Below are 17,073 nucleotides of genomic sequence, written 5' to 3'. Positions count from 1 at the left end.
CGCGGCTCGGCAGGCTGTACCTGGGGGACCGGCTGCTGGCGCAGGGGCCCTCCTGGCTGGAAGGGGCTGTGGTGGAGCAGATGGGGCCGTGCTTCCCCCGCCGCTTCCCTCAGGAGATGCTGGGCGACCTGGCGGAGTCGGAGGAGCTGCGGCGGCACTTCCGCCTCTTCCGGCTGCAGGAGCGGGACCGGCGGCTGCTGGAGCGCGGCCTGGGCGCAGAGAGCACCGAGGCTGAGGTGAGGGTTGGAGGGATGGGGGCCGGGGGCTCTGGTGGAGTCCCGGGCCCTTCCTGAGCCGCCTTCCGTCCCCAGGCTCCAGGGGAGGCCCCTGCGGCAGATACACCGGAGGTGGAGGTGCTGGTGTTGTCCCCGCGCTGCTGGCCCGTGTCCCCGCCGTGCTACATGGAGGAGCCCCGGAGGTTCTTCCTGGCGGCGCTGAGCTCCCCGCTGGATGAATTCGCGGCCTTCTGGCGGCACAGTGAGTGCGGCGGCCGTGGGGTCGGGGCTCTCAGCCGGCGGTGCGGGGGCACCGGGAGCGCCTGCGAGGCTGATGCTGCCCTGGCAGGCCAGAGCCGGCCGGACTGGGTGTGCGCGAGGCCCCAGCGGCTGCAGTGGACGTGGCTGGGCCGTGCTGAGCTGCGCTTCGCAGACTGCGTCCTCCACGTGTCCACGCTGCAGATGTACATCCTGCTGCACTTCAACAGCGCTGAGGTAAGAGCCGAGGCTGGGGCCGGGAGGAACGTGGCTGGTGCTGCCTTCTGGGGGGCTTCCAGTGGTGTTCTTGCCTGGTCATCGCTCTCCGTCCCTCTGCAGGAGGTGGCGGTGGAGGCCCTGCTGCAGGCGACGGGGCTCCCTGCCGAGCTGGTGCACCAGGCCCTGGCCCCGCTGACCCACGGTGATGGCATCCTGGTGCAGAGCTGCACGCAGGGGGGTGAGTGTGGGGCTGGGTATCCCTGGGGCAGCGCTGGCCTGGCTCCTTGTGGTGCTAGGTGGGGAAGTGGGAGTTTGGGATGTAATTAATGGGCTGGGTACATCTGGCTGCTGACACCTGGGTCTGAGCGTGAGGTTAGGGCAAGGAAGCTGGAAGCCGAGACTGAGGTTTGGGAATGTTGTGTGCGGGCCCAATCTCTGTGGTTGGTTGGTGTTGGGTGTGAGGTCTTTGCATGGTGTTGAGTATTGTGTGAACATGATGGACTTGAGGGTTTGTTGGGGGGACTGGGATCAGGGTGAGAGCTGCAGATGCAGCAGCGGGAGGCCCCAGGTTGGCTCCAGCAGCCACACAGGCCTCGTGGGGCTCCTTCAGGGACCAGCTCGGGGCCTGGCTGACCGTCGGCCGGGTGCAGCTCCAGGTGCCCTGCGGCTGAACCGGGCGGCCCTGGCCCATGCCTCTGGCCGCCAGCTGAGGCTGCTGCCCCGGCAGAGGTACCTGCGGGCAGAGAGGGCTGAGAGCAGTGCCTTGGAGAGGAAAAGGAATGTTCTCTGCTGCCTCATCACCCGCATCCTCAAGGCGGAAAAGCAGCTGCACATCGACAACCTGGTGTTTAAGGTATGGAGGCTGAATGTTTGGGGGGCAGAGAGGGGCTGCTGGGTGATGAGCGAAGAGTGATGCGTTCTTGTGCTGTTGCAGGTGATCGATGCCTGTGAGAAGGGAGAGCTGGGGCCAGGCCTGCAGTTCCTGAGCTTCTGCTGTCACAGTGTGGACGTGCTGTCCTGTGTCTTGCACCTGCTGAACCAGGGCTACCTCCGGCGCCAGGATGAGAGGCCTCATGTCCTGGAGTACGTCTCTGCTGAGCCCCCACCAGCCCCATCCCCAGCCCAAGCCCAGGCCCAGCCCCAAGTTGCCTTCCAGACTGTAGAGATCAAGACAGCAGCAAACCCAGCCTCTGCTGAAAGGAGACAGACATTCTCCACTTTCCGGTAGAGAAGGACTGAGCTGGCAGGGCATGAGCTGAGCCCAGCCCATCACTTCCTGTGGACTTAGCACTTTTTTGGGAATAAACAAGCCTGGCTGCACTTGGTCCCATCTGCTAATGTGTCAAGAGAGCTGCAGCTGACCCCGGGATTGAGAGGAGAGGTGTTACCCCCCAGCCCTGCCTACTGGAAGGGCGGCAGGAGCCAACCTGTCTTTGCATCGTTGCCCTTGGGCACAGAGGGAACTACACAGCCCTGCCATAATGGTACCAGCATTAATTTATTAAAATTAATCCTGAAAAGTAACCGTACAATAAATTTAAAAAAAATAGTAATCTTGTAAAAAAAACCAAACAAAAATCCAGGTGCCCCCATGCTATACCTCCAGCTGGCAGCACTGTGGAGCAGGGCTGGCCAGGACATGGACGTGAGAGTGGCAGCAGCACTGGGGCTGCACAAGGACAGGGGAACTGCTGAGGCTCAGCCCCATAGGGCAGGCCCGGCAGCCTGGTCTGGTGAAGGACAGGTGTGGGGACCCTGCTCAGCACTGGCCCCCACCCTGCCCAGCTCCACTCTGGCTCCAGTGCTGGGGTACTGCCCAGGCCCAGCCCAGCTGGGGCCCTGGCGGCTGCAGAGCTGGGGAAGAGGGGACCCAAGGCCCAGCCAGGCTCGTGGCCGGTGCCAGCCCTTGTCCCAGGCTGCTGTGGGGGGCAGGGGAGGCAGATGGCGTGGTGCCCCTGGCTGGTAGCAGAGGATGCACAGACCCAGTCTCAGTGGCCTCACCTTCATGGATCTTGGCTCACAGGGAGTGGTGTGGGTGTGGTGTTCCCTCTTCAGGGCCATGGAACAGGGGGATGGGAGCACCTCTGTCTCTGTGCCTCCTCCCATAAACCCTCCACAGCTCTGTTTCAGGACTGCACCGCATCTCACACGCTCTTTGAGTAGCCGAAGATGCCCACGGGGAGGTACTTGACGTGTGTTGGCCACTGTGCTGCCAGCTGGAAAAACTTCACGTCGTTCCATTCCACCCCATCTATGGAGACTGACAGGAGGATAGCACAGTGAGGCACAGCCCTGCCCTGGGCAGCCAGAGCTGCCTGGCTGGGTGTCCTCAGGGGCTAATGCCTGCCCTCACCTCGCAGCATGGTGTTCTGGTGCTTGGCTGTGCAGATGAGGCGTGTGATCCCTTCGATGACTTGGCTTTTGGGTTCTAGGTCCTTCTCTTTTGGTTTCTTGCTCAGGAACATCACTGAGGGCCAGAGACACGACACCAGTGTTAGCAGGTGCCCGATGGGGAATGGGTGGCAGCCCTCACCCCAGGGAAGGCTGCCTTCCCTGGCTTCTCTCAGCCTGCCCTCCCACTGCCTTTGGTGCAACTGGCTGCGGCCCCGCACTGCCGAGCACTCCAGGATGGGTTCAAGAGTTACCTTTCTTGTTCTTCTCCTTGGTAACCACAGTCATGGCCATAGTGCTGGGCGGCACCAGCTCCCCGACGCCGGGGATGCGGCTGACCTGGAGCGAGCGGAAGTTGCTCTTGAGCGTGTTCTTGATGCCCGTCTCCCGCTTTTCGCCCTCCTTCTTCCTATCCAGCCCTTGTGTTGTCCAGTAGTCCACCTGCAGGCCCATCACCTCCACGCCAGGGCTCAGAGACCTGGAAAAGATGGGCAGCACCCCATGGCCGAGCTGCAGCCTGCCCTGGGAGCACGCTGGCCCCATTACCCCAGGATGCAGTAGCCTGGCCAGAGAGCACCTCCAACTCCCCTGTACCAGCCCCAGTTCCTTACCCAGCACCTGAGAGGCCGCTGCTGACGGATGGGGAGGGTGGTGGGGTGCTCACAGTCTCCTTGCCATAGGGGGATGCACTGCCAGCAGCTGGCACTGAGCTCAGCAGCGAAGGGGTGCAGGCTGTGGCATCATCTGAGTCCACTGCAGAGGAAACGAGGGGGTCAGGGGGACACTGACGGGACCTCACCATGGTGAAGCACAAACCGGGGGCTCACAGGAACTCACCAGAGGCACTGAAGGACTGCTCCACCAGGCCCACCTTCACAACCTACAAGGAGAGACAAGTCAGATGGTCCCCAGTGCTGGTACTGTGCACAACCCCTTCTCCCCCTAGAGCCCAGCTGCCTGCTGGCTCCTCAACACACTTACCCCCACAAAGGGTATGAACTTCTGGCAGGAATCCTCATCAGGGCTGCACAAGGAAGAGAGGCTGGTGAGGGGCTGGGCACGCCTGCCATGCTGGCCAACCTAGTAGTCCTGGGACCCCCACACCGGCAGGGGCCAACACTGGCTCCTGGCAACCAGGACCCTCTTTCTCTGCCCTCCCTCCCATGGGACTCCCTGTCCCCGACATGGCAGCACAGGGCACACTACACAAGGAGGCAAGGAGTCGGCTCCTCTGGTGCTGGGAGAGGCTGGCATGCGGGAGGGCAGCCCTGCCCCGTTTTGGGGCCATGGCTCCTCTGCACAGCACAGGGGGGTGGACGCACATAGGAGGGGGGAGGGAGGGCCAGGCAGCGGCACAGCAAGCACAAGCCAATACCTGATATAAAAATCAAAATAGAGACTTCTCTTCCTTGGGTGCCAGAAACCAAGAGAAGGGAGAGGTGAGAGTGCAGCCGGAACACGAGCGTCAACCCCTGGGCAGCACAGCGCTGGCTGGCGGCCCTCAGCCCAGCCCAGCCCAGGTGGTCAGACCCCATTGCTGGGGTTGCCACAGCCCCCAGTTGCTACAGAGGGTTAGGGGGCAGCAGGTGGCCTTGCTCAGCTCATCCCCCATCTCCCACAGCCCTGTCCCAGGCACAACCCACACTGGGGCTGCACAAGGCACCCCCAGGCCAGGCTCACCTCTTCTGCTTGTAGGTCAGCATGGCCTCGGAGATGGGCAGCTGGTGAGACAGGCTGGCTCCAGCAATGAACTGGGCAACGCGGCCCGCAATGTCCACAGTGTCTGCAGGCAGAGGGAGCAGTGAGGGCCCCGGGGACAGCTGGGCACTGCCAGCCCCAGCAGCCCCACTCCTCACCTGCAGTGGGGGGCTCAGCCCTGCTGAACAGCTCCCGCCACGCTGTGTCCAGGAACAGAGTGCTGTATTTGTTATCCACCGAAGCCAGGTACTTGGCGAGAGGGTGAGAGCCTGCGTGGGGAGAAGGGCAGTGTTGGCTCTGGGCAGGGGAGCATGGCATGGTGGAGGGCAGCCCGGTGGCCAATCCAGCGGCAGCTCTCACCCAGTGGCACAAGCAGGAAACGAAGGTAGTTGAGCCAGTCAGGTGTCTTGCTGGCCAGCTGTTCCACGAAGAACCGAAGGACAACGCTCAGGTAGCTCTGGTCCCCTGCCACAACTACCTTCACTGGAGGGGGCATGTGGGAGTTACAGTTACAGCTGCCAAAGGGAGAAGAAAAGAGACTGTGATGGACGCCCGTTGGGATCAGCATGCAGCAGCACGATGGCAGGGAATGTGCCCAGCACCAGAACCCTGCTGCTGCCTATTTCCAGCTCACGTGGGCTGGAATCTCCTGCTCTCCCCCGGGCCTACACCGGCTCCTATAGCCGCATCCACAGCTCCAGAATCCCACTGAGCCCCAGGGGAACCGAGTGCCCTTCCTGGCAGCCAGAGGGAGCTGCCAGACCAAGCCCAAGCTATACTCACTATCGCTGGATACGGGAGACGGTGGTGTTGAAGGCCGCCTGGATGTCTGCCACTGAGCAGGTGGAAACGACCAGCTGCTTGTGCGCCTGGAGCTGCTCGCTCACATACTGCCAAGGGAGAGGACTTTGGATAAGCACCTGCCCAGGCCCCACACCCCTTTGGGATGGAACTCAGCACATCCTGGGCTGAGCACTCAAGCATCCACACATCAGGACAAGAGCCAGAGCAAGGAGTTTTTCTTTTGCCACAAAGCCTGCCTTGGAAACTGTGCTGCTCCCTCTCTCCAGAGCTCAGTGCCAGCAGGGGAAGTGCAGCACCTCACCTGGGGTATCCAACAAAGCCCTGAGCACTGTGGTATGAGCACATACCAAAGGCACAAGGCACACAGTCTGTCCCTTCTGGGACTGCTCTGGGTGTCATGCTTTGAAGATCCAGCAGCATCAGCATATGGCAAATGATGGAGGAAATGGACAGACTTAAGTATGTAGCTCAGTGCTGCAAATGCACTGTGTTCCCCAAGGAAGGGCCACACTGGGGAGAGGAGGGCACAGCTGGCCAAGGTCTCTGGACACCCCGCCACAGCTGAGACAAGCCCGTGGGACCCACACACATCCAGCTCTCCCCCTCTGCCCCTACTCACCTGCCCCTGCCATTCAGCGACATTCACCAGCACGATGCTCTCTGGAAGCTGCTCATCTGAGACCAGGATCTGGTTCAGCTGATCATAAACAGACTTTCGGGGCACCTAGGACAACATCCCCACCAAGGTTAAGCCCAGTAGGGTGCCCCAGCTGTGGGCAGCTGTGACAGAAGGCCCATCGGGACTCTCAGCAAGAAACAATCAGGTGAGATGGCGCCGGGCCTCACCTGGGTGCTGTGCCACGAGTCCGGGGAGCTCTCGCTGTCCAGGCTGCTGGTGCGGCCACTCTGTCCCTTGGAGCTCTGCCGGTCCTTCACCGAGGTGCTGCGGGGACGCCACAACTGCTTGCTCTCTGCCTTACTGTGAGCGAAAAGCAGGAGACGTGACACCGGGAAGGGGAGATGTCCCATCTTCACCACTGCCCTGCTCACTGTGGGGAGGTGGTGTGAGCCTTCTCAGCAATGGCTCTGGGCTCAGAGCCACCTTACCTGGGTGACACAGCACTGGGGAGCTCGGATTTGGTTCCGGGGCCCAACTGGGCCAGCCTGTCCACGCTGCTCTCCCTGGTGGCAGCCTCAGGGGGGGCCAACCGGGGACACGGCTCCTCTGCAGCCAGCTCCTGAAGGCCACACATAGTCACGTTGCACACACCGTGCTCCACATGCCCACAGGGACCCCAATCCGGGACAGATCCCACAGGAGAGCAAAGGCTGCAGGGCCTCAGGGCTGCATCTCCTGCAGCCCTATCTCCCGCTCTCGCTCCAGCCCCACACACTGGACTCACCACCACAGGGACCTCGGCTCCTGGCTCTTCCTGTGCTCGTGGCGCTCCTGGCTTCCGCTTTTCTGCTTCGCCCTGGGGGACAGGGAGCAGGATCAGAGCGGGATGGAGCGCCCTGTGTGGGGAATGACTCGTGCCTGCTGTGGGACCTCGCGGAACACATGCTTCCGCGCTCTGGGACCAGCCCCAGAGGATATCCCCCTGCCTTGCCTGGAAGGCCATCACTACCTGTCTGCCTGCACTGGGAGAAAGAAGAGGAAAGAAGGGAAGGAGCAGCCCCAGGCAGGCGCTGCTGGGAGGAGCGGTCTCAGAGGGAGCTGCAGGCACTGCGGGGATGCTGGGCTGGCCGGGGAGGGAAGGGGCAGGAGGTGGTAGTGGTGTGGTGGTGGTGTAACTCACAGGGCTGCCCGACTCTTGGTCCTGCCCTTTCTGGCTGTGCAGACTGCCGATCTCAGTCTGGGAACCAGAATGAGAGACTCCCTCAAAGAAACGCCTGCAGAGAAACAGACAGACGGACGGACAGACAGATGGGAGAGAAAAAGGCAGGAATAAGAGAGGAACAAAGTCACCGCGATCCCAGCACGCCCCCGCCAGCCTATCCCAAGCACAGAGCACTGCAGAGGGGTCCCTAGTGGGACACAGGGGCAGACACCCACGTGCTCAGCAGCCTGACCAAACAATGCCAGCTTCCAGCAGTCGCTTCCAGTTTCCCGGAGGCTCTGCTGGCTGCAACATTGTGGGCACAGCTGTTAGGACTCCGCCAGAATTGCCACTGCTATCCGTTGTTCTCAACTGGATGTACCTGCAACTTTCTGCAGGATACCTACAGGCTTCTGAACATCTTGGCTGCTTTCCTTCAACACATCTCCTTATTTGTGTGCAGCACACCACGCTTCCAGGAACAACGGTGTTTGTTGGGTTCTTTGCTTTCACTGCTCCTACAGTGGCATTTCAACGCAGTAAGCGATGGTCCCCACAACAGAGCAGCTCCTCAGCAGCAGTGTCTGTACACTGTCTGGGAGAAGTCATAGCTGATTTCCCCTCACTAGCTCCACGACCAGCTCCTTCACAATGCAGTCATTTACAAGAGCAACAGATTTAGAGTCAGCTTTGTGCCCTGATGACCTCTTTTTCCCAGCTCACACATGGATAACTGATGCCTCCTATTATTAGTGTGTTTCTGCTCTCTCCACCCCTCCAATGTCCACTATGGGATCTCAGGCACTGTCACCACCCTGTGCAGCCATTACTCTACCCTTGCCTTTTCTCAGCCATTGATTTCATCCATACTGACTGGTAAAAACACAAGCCAGAAGAATTACAGGGAGTTTTCTCTCACACTCCTTTGTACTGTTCCAGTAATCTTACCAGGACACGGCATACCCTGATGTCACTGCCACCTCAACAAACAGGTGTCTTCATGCCTTCCTTTTTGTTAGGTTCGATGCCTCTGGATTGCATACTTTTTGTCTAGCTTTCAGCACCCCTTAAAAAGGGGCTGTCTCCCCCTTGCCACAATGAAACTGTGTCCGTCTGTCCTCCTCTCGCTTGCAATCCAGAAGCTTTCATCACTACAGGATGTATCACACTCAGCACGGAGCTCTCCTGCAGTCCTCAGCTTTCCTTGCTCTGCAATGTAGAGGCTCTCCTGCTGGTACAACTGAGTCACAGCCTCAGCAGGTTCAGCTTTATATAAACTTTCTGCACAGCCTTTCTGTTTTCCCAATGAACTTCCACCTTACCCCATCCACGTTCTCGGTCCCTAAGGAGACATTTGCTCCTTTGCTTTCGGTGTTCAGACAAAGATGAGAATGCTATGCAGGGCATCAGAAACACACAGCCTGTACATGGCTCTCATTTCTACTCAGAAAAAGCACAGAGCCTTTAAACGGGAACTCAAAGAGATACACCCTCAGCACTGCCAGAATCAGAGAGACAACAGAGCAAACCAAGCTAGGGACACTGAATGGGCTGAAAAGCAGCCCAGGGCATAACAGGCTTCCCTACCAGAAAGAGGAAGGCCGTAAGGGCAGGTGCAAGCACAAACCAGCACTTGTCCCAGATGCTTTCTCAGAAAGCAGATGTCTGCAAGAAGGGATTTGCAGGGTCAGAGCCTGGTCTTACATTTAAACACTCTTAACAGACTTTTCTTACAGTTTACATAGTTTAAATTGTTATGTGTGCTAAGTGCTATCTGACCAAAAGAAGAGCTTCCTTTTTCTTTTACAGCACCTTTGTTTCATTAAAGCCTTTGGAGAGAGCCCACGTGAAATTCCTTTTAGAGATCCAAGCAGACCACCTATGCAGCTCCCTCCTGCCCACACATCTGCCATCTTCTGACAACAGCTTGTAGATTGGAGGGATATGACCACTGTTCCTTTTCCTTCCCCAGTGCCTTGAAGTGCATCCTGAATCCAGCGCTTTTCTCTTCACACATCTTGCCTATGCAGACCAAGCCTGCTACCCCTGCTGAGTACCTTCAGCAGGGATTCAAACTACTCCAAACTAGATTTAAATACTTAACTATAGAAACAATAAGGACAAGTAATCTTGGCTTGGCTAGAAGAGACCTGGGGCACTGTGAGGCAGCCAAGCAGAAAGAAGATAGAAGGCAACTTTTTCACAAAAGGACAGCACAGAAACAGAACAGCCAAGAGCAGAGAGGCCAGGTGAATGCAGAACACGTGGGAGAAAAGCATGGTTCCATTGCACGGTCCACTGGAGACCTCTGTGCCAAAGTCAGCAGTGTTTGGGAGGGCAAGGCAAGCCACAGGGTACACAAGGAGACTAAGTAGGATGAGGAACAACACTGATGGTTGCTAGCCACACACCTCTACAGAAGGCTGGAACACTGCATGCAGACCCCATGGGGACACAGGAACCAGCCCTAGCAGTCATGAGACAATGCACTCAAAAGACAGGCATGCTTTGGTGTGGAGAAGTTGACAAGGTCAAGACTGTCAGCAGAAAGATATCAGAGCTGGGAACAGCAGGGGCTTAGATCAAGGAGAAACTCTTCCAGCAGATCAGGAACAGTGTCAGATGCTGGACTGGGAGGAAATTAAACAAAACTAAATATGAACGAACACAATTTTAATGGGCAGTTTTGAGGTGGTTTTTAAATGGGATATGAAAGGGATGAACTCAGATGTGCCAAGAGAAGGTGGCAATGGGAACAGAGAGGGGACAATGCCTGCATTAGTCCAAGCAACAGAAAAGCATCAGAAAGCATTTCTCCAGGCTCCATGGACTGTGTTGTTGCCTGTGGCTTTCTGTGATCCTTACCTCAAAGTGGGCTTGGGTGTACTGTGCACACTCTCATTGTCTTCAATTTCTGGGCCACTGTCACTGTTGTTGCACTCTTCCAGGCTGTCATAGAGCAAGCCCAAGTCTTCCTCCACTTCCTGGGTCTGGTCTACAGGGTCAGAATCCAGGACCTGTGGGACCAAGCCCAGAGGGCAGTGAAGAGATACGGAGTTACCTCCATTCCAGACAAGGCATGTGCAGGCTCCCTCCTAGCAGCACTGCAGCTCTGACCTCAGAGAGCCAAATCAAGCCTGCAGAAAGAGCAAGTGACATTGTCACTGGCCACAGGAGATTGCCATGAGCATGACATCTGAAGGAATCTCAGGCAGCCACAGCCCCTGAAGTTAAGACACCTCAGCAGACCTCCACTAGCAGTGCCACGAGCTCACAGCAGGCTCACAGCCTAGGCCAGTTACCCAAATGCTGATACTAGGCTGCTCTTAGTGATGAGCAGGATGAGCACAGTCCCTGCAATGCCATTTGCTGGTACACAGCCGTGTATGACAGCACCCTTCCAAGCATGGCCACTGTCATGGTTTCATGATTTTTCATTATCGGTATTCCACATCATAACATCATGCAATGCACTGGGGGTTTGACTGCTGATGCTCAAGTTCCGGGTGCCTGTCCAGCGGAGAAGAGCAGCTACGTTTCCCCAGGGGGCTTTGCGGTCAGCGAGGAGATATAACTCCCGGCAAGGTCACCTGATGCTCTCTTCTTTGCCTGCGCTGCTTCGCTTGCGCTTCTCTGCCTGCGCTGCTTCGCTTGCGCTTCTCTGCCTGCGCTTCTCTGCCTGCGCTTCTCATCTCAGCGTTGTGGTAAGGCCGATCCACTATCAATTTCACATTCTCTCTCCTTATAAAATTCTGTTGATACCATATTTAGTAAATTACTTTGTTTTACCTCAGATTGTTGCCACTGTTTTCAATTATTTCGGGGTCCCTTATTTTCTTTTTTTTCCGGGGGCGCGGATCCGCGGATCCCTCCGCCCTTCTAGTCACGGAACCGGGCCGAACCAGCCCGTAAACCGTTGACAGCCACTCTCCCCAACAAGCACTTTTGGAAGGCGTCTTGGATTTGATCATGAGGCTCAGAGCTGCCTTCTTGTAGAAGAAAGCTTTGGAAAGGCCAAGCCCCAGTCTGTGCCACATCTCACAATACCTTTGGGAATACTCCAGAGTGCCTGCAGCTCACGCCTCGCACCTCCAGCACCTCTGATATCTACACATCTGCAAAGAGATGCTGCCAGGTGCATCAGCCTTCCTGCCTCTTACCTCCTCTGTCACTTTAAACCTCTTCAGCAAAGCCACAAACTTCTGCTTGAAGTTTGGTTGCTAAAACAAAACAAAGGAGAGAAATAAAGATCAGCAAAACTATCAAAACAAGTTTCAAGATGTTTAATGCACAGCCCCCAGTTACTATCTTTAACTGGCCACTGGTACTTTTCTGGGTCTATAGGCCCATGCTCAGCTGCAATCTCCCTTCCTCCTTAAATTTGTTGTTGGATTTGGACTAAATCTGGACTCCACAGGAATTTGCTATATTTATATACGAGCACGACGGAGGGTGCAGGGACTCTGACTTTCTTTTCTATAGGCTGAAATAGCACTTGCTCTCCATTTAAATCTCCTCTCTCCCAGAACACCTCTTTGAGGAATGCTGCTTTCAGTCAACAAAATAAGGGGAACAAACTCAGTGTGAAGGCACCCGGGGATCTGCAAGGCTTATGCAGACAGGGACAAAGAAATGCCTGGAGATCAGGGGGCTGCCAGGGCAGCAGAAGGGCTGCTAATGGCCTTCCTCATAGCAGTCTTCCTTCTCCTCAGGCAGTGAGAGAGAAGAGACCATGTCACAGAAGCCATAGAATATTATCTACATAAAGCCAAGCTGAGCATAGTACAGGCCACAAGCTGTGGTATGGCTATGACCAACGAGCTGCCTCAGTAATGGCAGGATGGTTTCCTGTTCTGCTCAGAACCAAGGGCTCTGTCACCTGCTCTGCACCAGTGCCAATACCTCCTGCCCCCCCAAACCCAATCCTATTCACTTCAGGGAGGGGAGAAATTCAGTCCTTTCCATTGCTTTGAACACATTGGAAACATGAATGTTACTCTGGTCATTGATGTGGTTCGGATCATTTTCCTCCTAGCCTTCTTGGTTTTCCTCAAGTCATCCTCTTCATCAAACAGATCCTGCAGGCAAGAGGCCACAGAACATCAGAGCAACCTAGATACCCCAGGGAGCAGCATCTCCTGGAATCTTCCTGCCCCGCACTTACCTCCTAATTTGAAAAGCTTTGGCCCACTCTGCTCGCAGAGCCTTGCTTCTCACTTTTCCTGCCCTTCTCCACGCACCTTATTTCTCCCCCTTTAGCTTTCTCCCCCAGCAGACCTTCTTCCCTAGAGTCTGTCCTTCTCCAGGAAGGCAATGTGGCAGCAAGGTCCAGAGGAGGGACAGCAGCTTTCTGCAACAGCCACTGTTGCAATCTAAAACTCTTCTCTCTGCACTCACCAGCCTCTCCATGACCCATGTGTGCCTCTCAGCCTCCCCTCTCCAGGGTTAGCTCAGAGAGTACAACACCCTCCCTGTACACCTGAGAGAAAGGCAACAAGCCCTGCTTACACTGACTTGCCCTCAGTCTCTGTAGCAGAGCAGGAGAAGGAGAAACAGCTTGTACATAAAGCAAGCTGATCCTAGTGCTCTTCTTTGCCCAGAAACAGCAGAAATTAGACCTTTGGGGTTAGAAAAGAAACCAAGTACATAAGCCAGGGACTCCTGCAGCCAATGAGAAACCTAGATCATACAGAAATGTTCTTCCAGGAACGAGCCCTGAGGGCACACACAACTTCCAAGAGCATAGAGCTGTGATTTATTAGTCTGGTATGGTGGGACAGGTAATGTGGTCCAAGCTGAACGGATCTGGGATTGCCCCTACTCCTGATGAGCAAGGTACTACCAGGCTTTTTTGTCCTTGAAGGTATGCAACACAACAGGAGGACAGCAAACAGCAGTGGCACAACTCATCACAGGGCTGGGATGGCTCTGCCATCTGACCATTTTCAGACCCAGACTTCTACTTCTGAAAACCTCTATCATCTCCCAGAGAGAGGGCAGCTTTTGGTCTTTTAACACAGGCAGATGGCAGAGAATCCATAGTGCAAGGTGGAGAGTGTTCAGCAGGGGAATTTGTGCTGCAGACTAGACAGCTCCAAGGACATGTGGGTGAGACCTATGGTTCACCCAAATACACTGCAGCTCTCTAAAGTCCCCTGCCCCATGTTGGGGTTGGCTGCAGCCCATAGTCCTTCCTGCTGCCACGCATTGTGGCTCTCTACCCTGTGAAACCATGACAAATGTTTGCTAGGGAGATGTGAGACCTTGCCCGAGAGATGGGATCAAAATATAAACCAGACCTCCCCTACCTGGCCCTGCACAGCATCATCGCTGGCCTCCTGCTCTGAGGAGAAGCTGTCATCCTCTTCTTCAGAGTAGTTATCAATGTCTGGTGAGCGATCTGAAAGCAGATACTGCAGATGCCTCAGCTGAACACGACAATATCAAGGCCAAATGACCAATATTGCTGGTAGGTGCTTGGGGATGCAGACCATTATCCATGCCCTACCCAAAATGCTTGCATTTTGTTCTGTGATGAGCACTAACACACCTGAAGCTTTGATTTTAGGACCTGAGGGGACACTCCCATCCTCATGGTCAATGGGTTGACTGGACAAAGAGTAGATGCTGATTTCAGCCACTCGGATGTTCACATCCTTCATGTTGCTGTGGAGGCTCAGGAGTTGCCCTCCATCCGTTGGGTGCTGCATCACCTAGGCAGACAGACAGACAAGCCCCCTGGCAGGTGACACAGGTGACCAGCAGCCCGCTCCTCTGCCTCATGGGGAGCCAAAAAAAGCCAGAGCACTCAGCACTGAGTGCCTGCCAGCCAGCCGAGTTCCCTTTCCTGCATTGGTACAGGGAAGTCATGCCAAACTCTCTCCTGATCCCAGCACCCCATACCTCAGCCATGTTAATGATGCCCACAGCAAGGGTCTTGTAGCCCAGGATTGTGCGGTTCTTGTACCTCTTCCTCCTCTGCAGCATGATCTGCAGTTTATTGCCATCTCTCTTGAGAAAGTGTGGATACTGGGAAAGGGAAGCATAAGGAGACAGCAGCATGATAGCAGGGCTCAGCACAGCACACGGGTTGGTGGAGAACTCTTCCCCAGTGTTGATATATAACAGGATCTGGCCTGCTCAAAGGCCATTACATCATCCTCCAAATCCTCACTGCCCAGCAAAACAATCCCCAAAGCACTGGAGCAGCTGGCCAGCAGCATCAACCTGTGCTGTTACAATCCAAACCCTCCTCAGAGGCTGCCCCCTTCACAGCCAGCCCCTAAAGCTGAGCTTGCAAAGGAATGCTGTGTGAGGGAAGCACCAGGAGAGTGACAAGGTACCTGCAATGAGAAGGTCAGCTCCAGCTCGGTCTCCATCAGGCCTCCAGGTGGGAGAACATATTCATTCGATCTCAGGACTCGCTTTGAACCCTACAAGAAGACCAGTAAGTGCATAAAGCTAAGCTGGAGCATGTAGGCCACTGCGCCACGTACATAGGCTCTGTTCTGTCCCACCTCTCAGAGCCACCTTGCAAACCCTGCATTTCTCCAGAGCTGCCAAAGGCCTCACAGATGCCATGGCCAGCAGGAGACTAAGTCAGCCGTGACCAGAGACCCATCAGCAATGGAGCCAAATCCTAGAGAAACACAAGGCTAGAGCCCCCTGCTCTCTTTGTGTCTGCTGCAAATGGGTCAACAGTCCCAAAAGCCATGGACAGTAGCAAGCAGGTAGCCCAGTAACAGAAACCAAAGTTGCATCCCTTCTGCAATCAAAGGAGATGGTGATGGGCAAGAGTGCTTCATAGCCCAGAGAGTACCAAGGATGCTCTGCTGATGGGAATTGCAGCAGTGTCAGGCCAGCCTGAGGGGCACTGGTTGAAGGCTTTTCCTGCACTGCCACTGCTGATGTTACCCAGGCTAAAGAAGGGAAAAAACAAAACTAAAGAGAGGAAGCAAGAAAGGCATCCACACCTTGCAGTAATGCAGTGTCACAGTTCTCACCGACTCCACAGCAAAGACAAGCTCCACAGAAACAGTCCTTGGTTTCCAAGAGCTGTCTGCAACACAGCTCCCAGCAACTATGCCAGGAGTAAGGCTTTCCCTGTGAAAAGGCTTCCTGAGACGGAAGAGAGGAGGTGGAGCTAATCCCCTTCACCATCTGTGAGCTTTCCTGGCCAGGAACGCACCGACTCTTCCTTCCTGCATTGCTCTTTATTGAGATGGTAGGTGGTCATCACTACAACCATTTACTTTGACACATTTACTGTTTGCTGTTTGTTATGGAGAGGCTTTCCGCCAAAGACTGGTCTTTCACCAGGCTACATGCACCAGTGCAGTTATTCTTCAGGAAGATGTTACTTCTGAGGACAGAGCTATGGCAAAAGAAAGCCCTGTACTACCCAACGGGTGACAGGCTTTGACCTTTTCTTGTCCACTGAGGCAAAAACCTGGCTCCTGGTCATTGCCACGTCCTGAAACCAGGCTAAAACAGACAGAAAAGCACCACCAAAATTTGAGGTGAAGAAGCTTTTGGGGAAAGAATAACTTTTTAAATATCATCAGGAAATCTGGTTCCTTAAGGGGTAGCTGGAAAAGGTTAGGAGTGGAAAATCTCATAACAAATGGCTGTAATAAGACCAGAAGGAACCCACAAGTGAGGTGTGGACAGAAAACCCTGCAAGTACCTTCTACTCATGACAAGAGGCAGAAAACCTGACAAAGGCTGAACCAGAGCCACCAGCTGCATCCCTCCCACAGCACCTGCTCTGGGAGACTTCTGGGGACTTCTTTTCCTCTTTCTTTGACAGCTTCCCCTACTCACAGCTCAAGATGGGGAGTTCCCAAATGATTATTTCTCTCTGCCAAGAAGGAGAACTGCATTTCCCTTCACACCATAATCACAGTTATGGAGCCAAGACAAGATAATGGCACCTTTATGGTGCTACGCCAGGCATACCTGGCAGCACCAGGCAGGGTCAGAGCCTTGTTTCCACATAAGGTGCCTTTTGGAGCAGCTGCTCCCTGACAGCCCTACCCCAGTCCAGCAGAGCTACCACTGAAACGGGAGAGAACATAGCTCCCCTTTCCACCAGTCCCCAGTTGCCTCCTTGGGAAGCTGCAGCTCCTCCACAAATCGCATGCATCATCTGCTTCCATCCAAGAGATGGCAACACTTGCTGGGCAGCCTTCAAACAGCTATTTGCAAGTGTGACTCATCTGTTACCTAGGAGAGGAGCGGGAGGAATGGATCCATCTGAGATCGTTCTGTAGGCAGGTTGCATTGAAGCTGCCTACAGCTTCCATCTGCCTTCCAGGAAGGCTTGGCAGTCACAGCCCTGGCAAGGCGGCTGCTCAGGCCTGCGGAGGCAGCCCAGGTAGGAGCACAGCCCTCCCAGACACGCGGGTCTCCAGGCAGCCAGCCCACTTCCAGCCCCAGCCGTGCGCTGCTGGCAGCCGCAGCCCAGCCTTGGTTGCTCCCTCCTTCCTGTGGCCAGGCAGCTCCCTCCTGCCCAGCTCGCTCCCTCGCGAGTGCCCGCATCGAGGGGGCACGGCCAGTGCTTTCAGCTCTCCTGCATGGCACCATACATGCAGCCAGCCAAGCAGGATGCTGACAAACTATGCGTGGACTGCAGCACCTTCCTGATTTCCTCCCTCCGGGCCCCTTGT

General features: G+C 55.6%; 2 protein-coding genes across 2 annotated transcripts in view; one reads left to right on the top strand and one right to left on the bottom strand.

Moving 5' to 3' along the window:
* The window catches only part of LOC100548686 (cullin-9-like), a 39,119-nt gene extending 36,903 nt beyond the window's left edge, over positions 1-2,216 (top strand). The window contains exons 28-33 of the mRNA XM_010706505.3: positions 14-236; positions 312-477; positions 565-710; positions 813-930; positions 1,343-1,545; positions 1,627-2,216. Of these exons, the coding sequence (XP_010704807.1) occupies positions 14-236; positions 312-477; positions 565-710; positions 813-930; positions 1,343-1,545; positions 1,627-1,920 (1,150 nt within the window). The 3' untranslated portion in view covers positions 1,921-2,216. The remainder of the gene's footprint in view (positions 1-13; positions 237-311; positions 478-564; positions 711-812; positions 931-1,342; positions 1,546-1,626) is intronic.
* A 41-nt stretch (positions 2,217-2,257) lies between these two features.
* The window catches only part of LOC100547923 (phosphofurin acidic cluster sorting protein 1-like), a 33,519-nt gene continuing 18,703 nt past the window's right edge, over positions 2,258-17,073 (bottom strand). The window contains exons 3-25 of the mRNA XM_031552671.1: positions 14,749-14,838; positions 14,309-14,434; positions 13,956-14,118; positions 13,714-13,805; positions 12,403-12,483; positions 11,566-11,625; positions 10,271-10,422; positions 7,385-7,478; positions 6,989-7,060; positions 6,693-6,823; positions 6,432-6,564; positions 6,205-6,309; positions 5,565-5,671; positions 5,142-5,296; positions 4,940-5,050; positions 4,764-4,866; positions 4,459-4,491; positions 4,065-4,107; positions 3,921-3,963; positions 3,695-3,836; positions 3,338-3,561; positions 3,046-3,159; positions 2,258-2,952 (exon numbers count right to left, since the gene is read on the bottom strand). Of these exons, the coding sequence (XP_031408531.1) occupies positions 2,837-2,952; positions 3,046-3,159; positions 3,338-3,561; positions 3,695-3,836; positions 3,921-3,963; positions 4,065-4,107; positions 4,459-4,491; positions 4,764-4,866; positions 4,940-5,050; positions 5,142-5,296; positions 5,565-5,671; positions 6,205-6,309; positions 6,432-6,564; positions 6,693-6,823; positions 6,989-7,060; positions 7,385-7,478; positions 10,271-10,422; positions 11,566-11,625; positions 12,403-12,483; positions 13,714-13,805; positions 13,956-14,118; positions 14,309-14,434; positions 14,749-14,838 (2,490 nt within the window). The 3' untranslated portion in view covers positions 2,258-2,836. The remainder of the gene's footprint in view (positions 2,953-3,045; positions 3,160-3,337; positions 3,562-3,694; positions 3,837-3,920; positions 3,964-4,064; positions 4,108-4,458; positions 4,492-4,763; positions 4,867-4,939; positions 5,051-5,141; positions 5,297-5,564; positions 5,672-6,204; positions 6,310-6,431; positions 6,565-6,692; positions 6,824-6,988; positions 7,061-7,384; positions 7,479-10,270; positions 10,423-11,565; positions 11,626-12,402; positions 12,484-13,713; positions 13,806-13,955; positions 14,119-14,308; positions 14,435-14,748; positions 14,839-17,073) is intronic.

This window comes from Meleagris gallopavo, chromosome 2, assembly GCF_000146605.3.
Source record: "Meleagris gallopavo isolate NT-WF06-2002-E0010 breed Aviagen turkey brand Nicholas breeding stock chromosome 2, Turkey_5.1, whole genome shotgun sequence".
Classification (NCBI taxonomy): Eukaryota; Metazoa; Chordata; class Aves; order Galliformes; family Phasianidae; genus Meleagris; species Meleagris gallopavo.
Note: the sequence above shows the minus strand (reverse complement) of the source record. Positions and strands in the feature narration are given on the sequence as shown.